General features: G+C 43.7%; 1 protein-coding gene across 1 annotated transcript; it reads left to right on the top strand.

Annotated features, from left to right (window-relative positions):
• The first annotated feature begins 444 nt into the window (after window positions 1-444).
• Window positions 445-14,451, top strand: LOC136296073 (hypoxanthine-guanine phosphoribosyltransferase-like). Its single transcript, XM_066194896.1, has 10 exons — window positions 445-597; window positions 8,084-8,503; window positions 9,547-9,653; window positions 10,073-10,256; window positions 10,598-10,660; window positions 11,199-11,216; window positions 11,413-11,495; window positions 12,491-12,537; window positions 13,218-13,294; window positions 14,208-14,451. The coding sequence occupies exons 1-10, from the start codon at window positions 445-447 to the stop codon at window positions 14,253-14,255; spliced, it is 1,200 nt and encodes a 399-aa protein (XP_066050993.1). The 3' UTR covers window positions 14,256-14,451.
• Window positions 14,452-15,037: the final 586 nt, after the last annotated feature.

Raw genomic sequence — 15,037 nt, 5'->3', positions numbered from 1 at the left:
GGCCCGCCGAGCAGCTGCGGCGGCCGGGCCAGGCAGCGCGGGCAGCGCCGCCCCGCTCCGCTCCGCTCCGCGCACACCTGAGGGGCCGCCGCCAGCGGGCGGAGCGCGGCCGGGGGCGGAAGGGAAGGCGAGGGCCGAGCCCGCCCGCGCAGCGCCGGCGGCCGGGCTTCCTGTCAGGCACGGCTCTCCCGCTGTCGCCGCGCCCCCGGCCATGGCGCAGCCCGCCGGGCCGGGCCCCGCGCCCCCGGGGGCCGCCCCTGCGCCGGGCGGGGGCCCAGAGCCGCGCTGCCGTGCCCGGAGGCCGCGCCCAGGGCCGCCGCCGCCGCCGGCCCCCAGCCCGGAGCTGCCTCGGCCCGGCCGGTCACCCGGATGCCTTTTCCCAGCGGTTTCCTCCGGAGCTACGCTAAGCTGGCTCCGCCGCAGCTGCCGAGAGTGAAGGCTGTGATGGGTGGTGGGCGCAGGGAGAAGCAGCTCCCCAGGAACCCGGCCGTCCTTGGGGCTCTCACAGTCCCTTCACCCGGACCAAGTGTTGGGACCCAGGCCCGGACCCTCCGAGGCCCTGCCGACCGGGAAACAAGTCATCTGCTCATCAAACAAGTAACGTGTCCACAGCAAGGCAGCCGGTTTGGATTGGTATAAACGACGTAAACCCATCCTGTCCCACGGAAAATGGACAAAGTTTAATGTGTTTACAAGCAGCAAGGCGACAGAAGTTAACTGGGAACTTCATGAAGAGAATTGCAAAACAGTGCAAAGTGACAGACGCCCCTGCTCAAGTTGCCCTAAAAAACAGCCACAGTGAACCAGCTCTACCTCACGTTTCTGAATTTTCCTTGTTTTCCCATTTGCAGATGCACACATACTGCCCCTGAGAACCAGTACCAGTGCTGCTTCAGGCCTTTTTATTTCAACAATGTAAAGTGTGGCTATGGAGGTACATCAGGGATTCAGGACATCCTGACCCTCGCTGAGCTACAGACCTGTGCCTTATCTTTTCCTTATCAATTCCTTTGTTGGAATTATATTATAATTGTAATTTGTATTTGCCTATCACTCTGGCTCTTAATGAATGCCTAATGGATGATTGGCTTGAGGATCAATAGTATCCTGTCGGGTGTACCTGGAATGAGAGAAATGGATGTCATAATAAATACTTCTGTGCTAAAGATGCAGAAATAATAAGTGGGTCAGTACAAATGGAGTTTGTCTATAGGTGAGAAGGCCCCACGCTCAGCACAGCCATGACCTGCCCGTTCTGCCGCTACAGCCTATTTCACGTGTCTGTGCAATTTTAAATACCATAATAAATCACACAACACGTTTTTCACAACTAAATTCTTCCTAATCTAACCAGACAGCTCTTAAACCTTTAATGGACCCATGACTGTAAAATCATTTCATCTGAGTTTTTGAGCAGTAATCCTCAAATTATGGGTCTGTAAAAGCAATAATGGAAGGTTTCATAAAATAATTTTTTCTCGGTGAGTCTATTCTTGTAATTTTAAAAACCCATCTAGTCACTTCTATATTCTGCATTAACCCTTTTTATGATAATTATGAGTAAATTGCATCTCTCATTTCCATGAAATAACACCCTTGCATCTCACCAAAACAGTAGACTGTATAGGATTGAAAGCAAAATGATGGATGTAGACTCTTTTTTTTGACAGATTGTGTCCATGCTACTAACTTGTTAAGATAAAATCCATGCAGTTTAGAGTTATACTTTGATGTTCACTTAGGACTAATTTAAAAATTCGAGACCCGATTTTCAGTCACACATTTTTGTGTTCACATAAATATATATATATATTAGAAAACTATATATTATAGTACATGTTTATATGCTCCAGCATCTACTGGCCTAAGGGAATTAATTATCACAACATCCACCTTGAAAACATAACCAGCAGAACCCACCCTGGGTGCTTTACTTCAGCACGATTTGCAGATTATTTTAAAATCACTTTAAAAGAGTTGTGCCAAACTAAGTCATTGCTCAAGCCAAGTGTCAAGCCTTCATATCCCATTTCAAAACATATGATACAGAGATGGCTCTAGGAGTAGACAGCATATATACTGGAGCTGTAGGTATGTTCATTCATTTTAATGCTTTTGACAGAATTGGATCACAAAAAAGGTCATGTAACACCACCAAAATAAAGTTTTGATGAAGTTTTACTGAGTGCAATCAAAAGATACTAAAATTTTTAAAAATATGCAGTAGATAAATGAAGACATAGAATGATACAGCAATATTGACAAAGATGACGGATTCCATCAATATTAGTACTAAAAACATTAAAGTAACTTGGAACCTTAGCCTGTCCAAGTGTAATGCCTGTCTTATTCTGATTACGTGTCATTTGATCACTTTATTCACATCAGTTCCCCCTGTATCTAGATTTTGTAACTAGTAAAAGCTTATGCTTCTTTTACGAGTGTCTCTATCTATGGATTAATTTGGTTGAGATTTCTTTAAACTAAGACTATAATTTTACTAGTTCCACTAGTAATTTTTATGCATTTATCTCTTTATCAACATGTATCAGTTTCAATGCTTGTACAGATTTGTGCAAATCAGCAAGACTGCCATCCCATATTATCATCATTGCTCTCTCTTGACAGCCAGCATTAAAGTTGGGTAGAAAAAATTAGGTGTGGTAACACATTATTTGTCTCAGCCTCACACTGTTCATCTCTATTTCTATTGCATCACTGCACAGCACTATCTAGCTGCATTTAATAAGGTTTACATTTAGTGACAACTACACTTTCCCTGAAAGAGAAGAAAATTCTCAAGGGTACTTTGCTTCACCAACTTTAACACTATTTCTGCCTTGATCCATTACAGCTCATTACTAAACTTCACAGTGATCTATTTTCCTTCCTCTTCTTTAGGAATTTGTTATTCATGAATTCTGTGTAGAGCTGGAAAAACCCTGTTGCAATTCACGTTCATTTTATGAAATGTGATGGGAATAAATATGAGCAATTTGGTATCACAAGAAGGCAAGTCCAAATTGTTTGATGGAGAAATACTATAAGAACATCACCAACGTATAGGCATTTTTCCAAAGAGAGTGCAAAGCTGTGATATTCCTCTATGACACTCTGAACGTTCTATGAAATCCTGAGTTTGTATCAAGCAGACCAGATTATGAGCAGCAATTACATTAGGGTAATTGCTTGAAAAACAAAATAAAATTATTCTCCCTCAAAAGGGTTCAGTTGTCTTTCTAACTACTATCACGGCAGCATTAATTGCATATTAGGTTTTTTTATACTTGTAACTTAGCTCTCTTAACAAAACTGAAGGTCCACACAACCTGCTCCATTAAGTAAATTATGTCTCATTTTTATTTAATTGTGTTATTGAGATCAGATTTTTGAAACATGCAGCATAACTACAGAAGAGGATTAGAATTGTCTGCATTTCAAATACTTACAGAAATAATTAGAGGAAGTTTATCAGGGTTCCTTAAATATGTTAAGCTGCACTTTATCGACGCCAACAAGTCATTCCAGACACCTGAACGAAAAAGCCAGGCCACAACCAGCACTGTGTTATTTCTCTCTTCTTTTTGGCTTTATATATTTTCAGTGTGACTCAGTTTTTAAAGTATAATGTCAAGTTGCTGCTTTAAGTCAGCAGTTATGTCAACTGTTTCAGGAGGCTGCCATCCATCACAGGCCAGCACACAAACTTGTTCCCTGCAGTCCACTCCTCAACTCTGCGCAGTCCCACTGCACAGCACAGGGATTCTGCAGTTCACACAACGACAGGGAGTTCCTACACATTTATTTCACCAGTGACGCCACAGTGAAAGGCTATTTCAATATCACACCACAACTCCTACCTCCCTGGTGACTTTCTTTTAATAACTGTATCTGGATTGATTTAAACTGTGGTGATGCTGGGTTTTAATATCTACACAGTAGAAAAGCACGGCAAGACAATAGTGAGACCCCGTATCTACTGAGATGCTAAACCGATTTCTCTCTTCTGCCTGTTCCTTCATATCTACTGATGAGACGAGTGTGGATGATTTAATTTAGTTTATGATAAATGCTTTTGTGCTTTGGTTATGTTAGGAGCTTACTCTCTCTGGTAGTTGGAGTCTTAAAGGATTTACTATTCTCCTTGACATACAAAATGTTTGGTAAATGAGGGCTAAAGTAACACAAGAAGTCTTTTCTGCTTGTAAATGATAGAAGAGCAGTACCAAAATAAGGCTGAATTGCATTTTAGGTGAATTAATGTGCTTTCAGATTCCCCTTCACCTACAAAAATTCAGAGAAATAACAGGCTCAGCGGAGCTTGAGGTTGTCTTTATTACTTTACTTCTTTTCTACAGAAGGAAATGGAACAAACTATCAATACATCCTTAGTCAACATATACTAGCTGCATGAGTTACTAGACTTATTTTAGAGTTTAAGTAGGAGATCAAACAGATTGGAATTAGAAGCATGAAAGCTCCTCTAACTCACAGAATGAACACGGTGAATGCACACTAAAGCTATCTCCTAGGGAGAGAACAAATATCTTTGCTCGAAATGCATATTGTTATCAGAGCAGGTGAAAATAGCCACCTGAGGTTGCTCAGCAATGTGCTCCCAGCCTTCAATTCTGGTAAAAAGAAAAAAAAATAGAAATTAATTACAGTGTTACATACAGTCAGGCCTATCTAAAATAAAGCATGCACAGAAAACCAAAACATATAATTAGGACTGAACAGACACCTTCAAATTAGTTCAGTGACTGGTTTTTGTACTGTGGAGAAGGCTTGTAAACTACTGCAGTGCAGATGCAGAGGCTGCAGAGCAGCTCCCCTGTCACATCACCCCTGTGGTGTTCCCCCTACCAGCCCAGAAAAATGCTCTTTGGTGCAATGTTACCCATTAGCTGGGAACGCTAATAATTTTTAGAGCTGTCTTCCATCCATTCTTACAACTGGGAAACTTGTGCAAAGACTTACAAGCTAGCCAGACCATGCTCTTCAGCAAGCTGATGTCTGAGGAACGGTGCAGCACGTAACTCAGCTGGTGCTCTGCCATTTCACCAAGAAGCACTGGGTTAAAAATCACAGCAATACTGACAGTACAGGTCTGAACCAGATTACATGCACTGCAGCAATCCCTCTGTAAACTGAATTATAGTTACAGTCTAAACCACACAGTATACTTATTATAGACTGCCATTTTACTCTCACTCACCAGCTGAGCAGGAAAAGCACAGTAGAGGGTAAGGATAACCAGGTTTCTCCTGTTTCGTTGACAATTAAATATTTTTATATTTTTTTATTTCCTACTGCTTGTGTTACCAGTAACTAAAATTTAGTGTCTCTGGGTAGTCTTCATTAAAATTTGGCCCAGATACTTCCTTAAAGGTTTTATTTTGTCCTAGAAAATGCAATTTGTGTTTCACCTGTCTCAGGGGTTGTCACTAAGACAGATGTATGGCTTTGTTTCTCTTATTTGTCTATGACAGTTATATTTTTAAAGTTCCAGTCGTATGCTTTTGAGTATAGATTTCTCTTACACCCATTCTGCATGTAGTGTTGCACTTCTTACTCACTGCAATAGGTTTAAAAGTCCTTATTCACCTAGCGCACATAGATTTAAAAGTTCAAATGATTTTACAGTATGAAAGTATCCTCGGAATCAACTAGAATAATTATTACTGACAATTCTAAATTTTCTTCTCAATGTTCTCAGTACAGATTCATAGCACAGTGGTTTTTGTGTTCATAAAAGAGCAAATTACAGCTTATTTCCCAAAGCTCTTCTTAACAGGAGTAGACTGATAACACAGCAAGAATTTGGAACTGTGCCTCAGTGAAACTGTTCCACAGAAAGAGTGAAAAAGGATATAAATGAACACGAGCTCACCTAAAAAGGTCTACTCTTAGTATTGTATTAGAAAGGACATAACGATTACAATGTATTGATCATCAGGACAATAATCTGTTTAGCTAATTTCACTAAAAGACAAAATAAGTTTAAAGTACTAGGAAAGAAGAAATGCCAACCTGTGCTAAAGTGTGGGTGTCAGATCTTTACACAGGTTGTGAGCCAACGCCTACCAGGAAGGGGACACAGAGCATGTCAAGTCCATCATTCCCAAGTCATGAGGTGGATTTCCATGACACAAAATGCTCTGCTCTCTTTGGTTTGTCACACTGGATAAACAAAGACTGTCTTTCTGGATCCTCAGTGGTTCTGCCAACCATTGACAATACCAGCTAGAATGGTAAAAAACTGGACGCATGTCATAAAGGATGGTGGGCTTGCAGCTAGGGATAGGAAATTATACCTGCCCTGAAGGTGTAGTGTTTTTATCTCTGTTCCATGCTGCTTAGGCTGTTTTTATTATTGCACATTGTTCAAAATTTCTAAAAAGTAGAATCTGTCTGAAGTGTACAAGTGAAACCTGATTAATATAAAACCCAGTAATGTTTTCACAAACCAGCATGCTAATACAGACCACATTACATAGAGGAGGAAAAAAAAAAGGAAAAGCATAAGCCATGGAACAAAACTACTGTCAGAGATTTGTAGAATAATCAAAGTTGCTTCAGCATTCAATGGAGTTTAAAACCATGAAAAGTCAGATTTTCTTGTGCATAAAGCAAACCCTGTAATCCAATACACCCTTTAACTGTGACACAGTCTGTGCAGCAGAGCTGTGGATCCTAGTTGTATCTTCCAACCAAAGCATGAAAATAAAAGGAGAGTCTGTGACATGGGTAGAAGAACAAGAAAGAAAAAAATTTCAACAACTGAACAATGAGTGAACAAGACTGGCAGCCCTGTGGATTCATACACACATAGGCTGTAAGTATGCCTAGAGAGAAGAAAAAAAAAAAAAAAAGACAGTGAGTATGAGGATAATCAGTGATTTAGATGATCAAAACTCTTTTCAGAGAGCACTGGCACTTGTCTTCACAAAGCTTTAACCATACATATTGTTAGGATGCAACATCATATGTAAACCCAATGCCTGAGGCAGTGACATATTCATCAAAAACCAAAGGAAAAAATCGAGAAAATTTCTGCCCTTGCACTTCCATGTTTTTGAAGGCTGAGTCATCTGAGATCCCCTTTCCTACGTATCAACCTCTCACAAGGAAACAATGGTGCTTCCCTGACCTGACATTCATTCATTTATACTTGAGGGCAGCAGTAGCATGGCTGCATGCAGTACTCCCCCCAGAATATCCATGTGGTTGTCAAAACATTCCAGTTATTTCCTCAGTTGAAGATAAAGGTGCCAGATAGGGAAGCCAACTAAATGAATGAAAAACATTATTTTTAAAAAAGTTAGGAAATAAAATCAAAGAAAACTGCAGTAAAATCACTTAGGGTAGTATCCACCAGTGCCTGCAGTGACAAATAAACAGGAATGTTGCAAAAGGGTACCTGCTTAAAATCAGAATTACGTGAAATTAACTACAACTTTTCTAAATAAATATTTTCTGTACAGAGTTCTCGCTTTGGGAAATCTCAGAACCAGTCATATTTCAGAGGGCATAGGGGAGAATCCTGCAGCAGGCAACAATAATCAATTTTTACATACGTTGCTCCATGTGATGCTCTATATTTACACATTATGAATTCTTTTAAACAGAAAGCAATCAAGCTGATAGAACCACTTTTAAAACCTATTTGAATAAAATACCCAACTATTCCTTCAGACTTAAATTTGTACTTACATTGTCAGACTCTCTTAGAGACTTTTGAGATGTTTATAGATTTTTCAGTTACTATCTCACACAACCAGTTGTTTTGGGAGCTAACTGTAATTAGCTTTCATGAACCTATCATTATTCACAGACCTTCTTGGAACAAACGAACAAAACCACGTGGATGCACTTGTGTTGTTGACTACCAAAAATATGGCAGTGCACATTTAATTGTCATGTAACTTAGGAAAACCTACTACTTTTAAAATACTCCTTCACTACAGTAATTTGCCAGCTGTCATAAATGACAGTAATTACAATTTTTTTTTTTTCAATCTTACTTACTCCATGCTCTTCTTCTCTAACTACTAAACAGTAGTAATAGTTGGCCCGGCAGCTGCCAAAGTCCGGGCGGCCCCCGGGGCTGCCGGAGCGGCATCAGGAGGCAGCGAGGCCGCGGGCAAAAGCGGCTCGGAGCAGCCCGGACAAGGGCCCCGGGGCAGCGCGGGGAGGAACGCGGGGAGGCGGCGGGAGGAACGCGGGGAGGAACGCGGGGAGGCGGCGGGAGGAACGCGGGGAGGAACGCGGGGAGGCGGCGGGAGGAACGCGGGGAGGAACGCGGGGAGGCGGCGGGAGGGACGCGGGGAGGAACGCGGGGAGGCGGCGGGAGGAACGCGGGGAGGAACGCGGGGAGGCGGCGGGAGGGACGCGGGGAGGAACGCGGGGAGGCGGCGGGAGGAACGCGGGGAGGAACGCGGGGAGGCGGCGGGAGGAACGCGGGGAGGCGGGTCGCCCGCCAAGGCAGAGGCGGCGCCAAGTGAGCAGCGCCCGTGTCGCGGCTGTTGGGAGCTGCACTGGAGGGCAGCGCGGGGTGGGAAGACCGCTGTGGGGTGGGAAGGCTGCTGTGGGGTGGAAAGACCGCTGTGGGGTGGGAAGGCCGCTGTGGGGTTGCACTGCCGCGCGAAAGGATCGGAGCCGGGCGAAGCGGCGCCAAGCTGCATCCGTCCCGGAGCTGGTGCGGGAAACCGCGAAAAAAAGCGGCGACGTGGGATTTGGGGAAGCGGACGGGCACACGGACTGCTGAGGCAGCTGGTTAAACGCACAAAGCAGGGCGGAGATGATATTTTAGAGGAAGAAGGCATGGGCGCGGGGTTGGGGGCTGGCCCGGATGGGAGGCGAGTTGGCTGCACGGCGGCTCCAGCCCCGCGGCGGCTGCGGACGGGCCCGGGGCCGCCGGGCGGCTGAGCGGAGGAGTCTGAGAAGTTCGGCGAGCAACCTGCTGAAGGATATGGGGAAATCATAGGCTCAGGAGGGGAAAAAAACCAGCTCGGGGGGTGGTGGGCGAGGCGGAAAATGAGGGAGGCTAGCGGAGGCAGAGTGGAGCCATCCCGGCGGAGCAGAGGGATCGATCGGGAAAGGAGCCGCGGCAGAAGCAGCGATGCCATCATCATGGGAGCCGGGAGGGACGGAGGGAGCCGCTGTGCGGCCTCGCGAGGGCGGGGCGGCCGGGGGAAGCGGGGGATTCGGAATCCCGCCCTGGGACGCCGGGAGAATCACGGCGTTGTCCAAGGTGCGGAAGGAGGCGCAGAGCCGTTCTGAAGCGCAGAGAGGGGCGCAGGGTCGTTCTGACAGGCAGAGGCGCCGGCAGAGGGAGCCGCCAAGTGATCGCAACTCAGCCACCAGCTCCTGAGTTATCAGGTTGTGAATTGTTCTGGCAGAAAGATTAAAAATTCTCAGAAATATTTTTATTTTGACATAATATTGGGGAGGAGGATTTTTTTCTTCACACTATCAGAGACTGGAAGCTTTTTCTTGTATGGCTTTGTTGCTAGTTTTAGACTACTTGAATTTTCTTTGCAGGTAAGAGATGAGGAAAGTGGCTACAACAAAAATCTGTTTTGCATTCCTAAGCATTACGAAGAAGATTTAGAGAGAGTCTTCATTCCTCATGGTCTCATCCTGGACAGGTATGAGGGTAAACAGAAAAGAATAGGGACAGTGGTGCCTATTTTTGTCTCTCCAAAAGAAAAGACTGAGGTCCTGCCCTGTGCAGCCCATGAGAAACATGGAAACCCTGCAGCCCCAACCCTTCTGTCCTAAAGTCTAGTACGAGAGGGGTTTACGGAGAGGATTCCTCTACAAGCCCAGTTAACCTTCCATGTTCCCTCAAAGATCTTTAAGCCCACCTATCCTGCAATATTGAGGTTTGTGGATTAAATCAGCTTGTGCTGTGCAAATACATAACTAACTTTCCTATGACATTCTGTGGTCACACTCTGCTAGTTATAGAAACCTAACAGCAAGATCAGAATTTTTACTTGAACATTGCTTAATAAATGGACAAACAACTATGATATACAGAACACTTTTTTTTTTTCCCTCACAGGACAGAACGTTTGGCTAGAGATACCCTGCAAGACATGGGAAGTCACCACATTGTTGCACTCTGTGTCCTTAAAGGAGGCTACAAATTCTTTGCTGATTTGCTGGATCATATAAAAGCACTAAATCAAAATGGTGACAAGTCTGTGCCTGTTACCGTGGATTTTGTCAGAATAAAAAGCTACTGTGTAAGCAGCTTTCTTTTCTTTGGAAAATTGATTCTCTCCATAGACTGGCATTCTAAATAGTGGTACTTCGCATGAGAACCCCACAAAAATTGAGTTCATGTATCCATTCTGTTCAAATTACCTACTAAAAAGGAACTGATTTACTGATCTGCCCCAAAGGGCGGAGATTATACCTTCACTGGAATAAACGTAGAGCAGAACACTCAACATGACGAAGGCAGGGGCAGATCTCAAACTCCCTCCTCTTGCAAAATAGCAAGAGCAGCACACCTTTCAAACAAATACAGGATAACACTGTTGGGCATGTTTATGTGACTTCCATCTCTTCTTTGTCCTTCTAGAATGATTCACCTGCAGAAAAAATCAGTTTTGTTGGAGAGGAACTGTCTACACTAAATGGGAAGGTATGAATTAGTATCTTTGTCTTTTAAAGGGAAACAACTGTTCTTGTGTATTTTCCAGGAAATCCATCTTTATTAATATTTTGGTACTGCATACTTCCAGCCACCTAACACTGATTTAAAATGCTGGGCTTTGAAACAGAGAATAATTCCCACTGATCTCAATGGAAACTTGAAGTGATCAGTAATGAGTGCTCCCAAGATCCTAGTCCCCATTTCATCCCAGAACCCCCAGGAAGGAACCATGCTGAATTGACTCGTTCCGTGTGGCTCTACAATACTAGTGCTATACATAGAGCGATATCTAGACCTGACATAGGTGCCTGTATCACCATATTTTAAGCTTTCATAAATACAGAAATTTCGACTCTTCAGAAATCGCCAGAGTCAAGTCAGTAGTTCAAATGTCAACCTCCTTTGAAAATCAGTGCAACTTCCTTGTAACTGAGGGTTTTAGTGTGATTTTTTTGGCTGTAGAATTTGCTGGAAATTGCCATTTAAATCTTTTCTTTCCCTTCTTTTCCTATATAATATCTTCCAGAATGTGTTAGTCATAGAGGTAAGTAATGACTGAAGGAGGGGTGGAATGACATGGATTTTTTTTCTCCCTTCTTTTCAAATTAATACATATTACATGTAACATAATAATTAATTATGCTACTGTTCTGCCGGGTTGGTATACTCTAATTTAGTCTACTGACAGTCTGGTTTTCCTTTCAAACTTGAAGGATAATTTATTTTTTTATCTCTTTCAGGACATTATTGAGACTGGTAGAACAATGAAAGCACTGTTGTCAAAAATAAAAGACAAGAAACCCAGGATGGTTAAAGTTGTAAGGTACAAGGATATAGCTACTAACTGACATATTCAAATCATTTGGGTGAATCGTCAGTGTATGCTGACAGGTGCTTGTTTGGCTTGAAGTTTGGGGTGAAAGGAAATAAATGCAGGAAGTAATCCTCATCCAGCTGCTGAAATATTAAGTGTTTCTTAAAGAGACTGGGAAATTTACCCGTGCACTACCATCTTCACTGCTCAAATGAATAAAATAAGGTTTTATGGCTCTTTCTGTGTAGTCCATAAAGTCTCATGGATTCCCTGTTTCTTATTTTATGTTTGAAGGAAATTCATCTCTTTCCATAGGTTTTCTAACACCACCTCAGTTGCCTCAATACTAGAATGACAACACCCAGAATGTTTGTTAATATTCTCAACCGTAGAAGTTACCAGAATCTAAGAGTCTGTCAGCACTTGGAAGATGACTTCAAGTAGCATTCTAAATCTGCTTTTGGTAGATCTCTAAAAGGAAATTTTGTGGAATATCCCTGTGCCTGTCAAGTAACCACAATGCTTTATTAAAACAGTTGCTTTATGCACCAGTTATTCACACAGTCCTTCTAGTGACTGTCCAGGAGGTTCTCAGTTTCTTCTGAAGTGCACAGGCAAACCAAGAATAGATAGGATTTTGCAGAAGACATTGTCCTTTCCTCCCTCCCTCCCCACTAAAATTGCTACCAGCCACTTGGACATGCTTCCCCCTCTGTGCTATTCTAGTGTCCTGAGGCATTGCTACATGGAAGGGCAATGATCCGAGACACAGGATCGAAGGGAACTGAATACAAAGTAGAGCCACTTGAACACGGAGAATGAACCTAGATCAGAGCCTTTGCTTCTCCCTCCACTACGAGGCTGACCACTGCTTTTTCTGTGCAATACTCTCACTGTTTGAAGTGCATGATTTTAGAAGCTTATGGGGAGGTGTGGGAGAAGGAAGTTTACAGCTTAGAGTAAGACATAATTTAAAAACCAGCTGTCTCTGCTCTGCCTTACAGCCTGCTCATTAAAAGGACATGTCAGAGTCCAGGTTACAGACCAGACTGTAAGTATGGTGTTTTTCTAGTACTTTTTTTCTGTATTTTCCAAAACACAGTCTTACAGTTTCACTTCAGGCAGCATATCTGACGACTGGCACATAAGTTTCATGAAGGCCAAGAGAAATGGGGAAAAACTACACAAAACTTGTGAAGTAATGACCAACTATGCCATCCTGAGACCTCATGACCACATTTTTTCCCTGCTTGGCCTGAGTGCAGGTTTAGCTATTTGATACACAAGTTGAACTATTTGATAGTAGAAACAGAATCAAACCTTAACTGTTTTGCTTTGCTTTGCTTTGACCCTAGAGGACATTTGTTTTGACTCTGCATTATTAAACTTGCCTTGTTTCCAAACTGGAAAGTCCTACTGGATCACATTTCATCTACTTTCACTCAAGTGAAATCTCATTCCCTGTCTCCTCTCCCAGGACTAACTCATAACTAGGTTTTAAACAATTATTTTGTTAATAAAAATCATTCTCTTAATACCTTAATTATAAACTGACTGATGGGAATGGTTTAGATTCAAACCTCTGTCATCAATTTACAACTCAGATTCTTAAGGAAGCACCCCGAAAGAGATGATGCCAATTACTCTTTGCTCAAGTATGTGTTGAATACAAACTCTGCACTTAAAAGCTACTTACACCACAGATATAAAAAGAACTGTGTTTTCTTACAGATGTAGGCTTTGAAATTCCAGATAAATTTGTGGTTGGATATGCTCTTGACTATAATGAATACTTCAGAGATCTAAATGTAAGTACATGCACATGACTCCACTGCCAGCTATCAGGCACCTACCCACCACGGGTACCCAGCAAAAATATTTGTTTCTACTGAGAGCTTCTCAACAATTAAAAAACCTTCAATTCCAGCTAGAAACTTCCATTAAAAGAGCAAAGCCATTTTTAAGGTGCCGGGTTGGTAATGCAATGGAGGTGCATAAGAAATGTCTGGCTTCATCTTTTTATAATTCTAGTCCACAAGTCTCATGGCTCAGCCATGCTGCAGGACCTTCTGAACCCCCAGGATAGTGAACAGCATGCAGTCTGCAGCCCCAGCTGAAAATAAAATAACTTGTAATTTGACTTGAATTGGAAATTTGTCTGCCTTTGTTCAATCCTATGTTGCTCTTCTATCACCGAGTCTTTGAAGCGGCTGGTCAGGGACTCCGTGCGAAGGTTTTCCATACACCTTTGGATAACGTGTCTGTGAGATCTCTCTTCCCTTATTCCTTTAGAGCTTCCTTAGGCTGTACAGAGTAGTAGACTTGGAAACACCGTAAACTAATAGGGTTGATCTTTTCTTCCCTCCTTTGTTTTCAAAAGTACTCTCTTAATTCCGGGTAACTCGGAAAGTTTTTCACTTCTAAGTCTTTTTACTAAGACAAACCAGTTCTGCTGAAGACACAAACAATCTGTGCTATTGTTCAGCAGCATGAAGTAGTGTGCAGTAATTTAACAAACCTAAGTTCTTTCAAATATATAAACCTATATATTACAGATAAGCTTGGAAAGAATATTAAAACCTCGAGTTTACTGCAAGTAGGGAACTTGCAACAATTACGGTTCTAGTGTGTTTTTATTACAATGCTGGGAATACAGCTGAAAATCAGTCTCGCACTTCATTCGAAGATAGAGGTTGATAAATATTGTACTTCTTCTTTTAGCACATCTGTATTCTGAAAGAGAAGGCCAAAGAGAAATACAGGATGTGATAACGTCAGTCTTCTGGAGCACTAATTCCTGGCTGCTGCTTAGGTGCTAAACCATTACACCAGGAAATCACTTCCGCTGCTTGCGTGTCCCTACGAAGAACGAGAAGCCAAATGTTAGCGCCCAGGACCTGCAGCTCTCCGATCCCCACTTGCACTCTGCGCTGCACACGGACTGTTGAGTTCCCGCGTTTTTCCCGCTGTGAGGGAGCAGCTCGGAGCTGGCTGCGAGCCTCTGGCGCCGCGCCCGTCCCGTTCCGGGCCCCGGGGCGGATTCCTGCCGCTCCTGCCGGGGCCCGAGGGGGAACCGAGGAAGGCTGCAGCAGGCGGGGGCCGAGGCGGGAACGAGGTCCGCCCGGCGCCCCTTTTCGGCCCGGCGCGGCCGTCACAATCGTCGCCGCGGTTGCCCGGGAGCCGCGAAGGTAACCACGGCTGTGGCCGCCGTGCGCCCTCAGTTGCCTCACGGCGCGCTCCGCACTGGGCGCTGCAGCCTGGGCGCCTGCGGGCGGCTTCACTGGGCGATTTGCCGAGTGAATTGTCGGCGGAACATTGGTTTCTGCGAGCGAGTCCTGAACTCGCGGGGACTCTGTCTCTGCGAGCGAGTCCTGAACTCGCGGGGACTCTGTCTCTGCGAGCGAGTCCTGAATTGCCTTTGAAGGTAAAGACTGACTAAAGTTGAGGTTTTTGGTTTTGTCGCATCTGTGCTCTGAAAAAGAATGCCAAAGGGAAATACAGGATGTGATAATGCCAGTCTTCTGGTGTAGCAGTTCGGTGGCACGTACAGC

The sequence above is a fragment of the Chamaea fasciata genome, unplaced genomic scaffold (assembly GCF_029207755.1).
Source record: "Chamaea fasciata isolate MVZ Bird 193981 ecotype frontalis unplaced genomic scaffold, bChaFas1.0.hap1 SCAF_12, whole genome shotgun sequence".
In the NCBI taxonomy this organism is placed as follows: Eukaryota; Metazoa; Chordata; class Aves; order Passeriformes; family Sylviidae; genus Chamaea; species Chamaea fasciata.
Note: the sequence above shows the minus strand (reverse complement) of the source record. Positions and strands in the feature narration are given on the sequence as shown.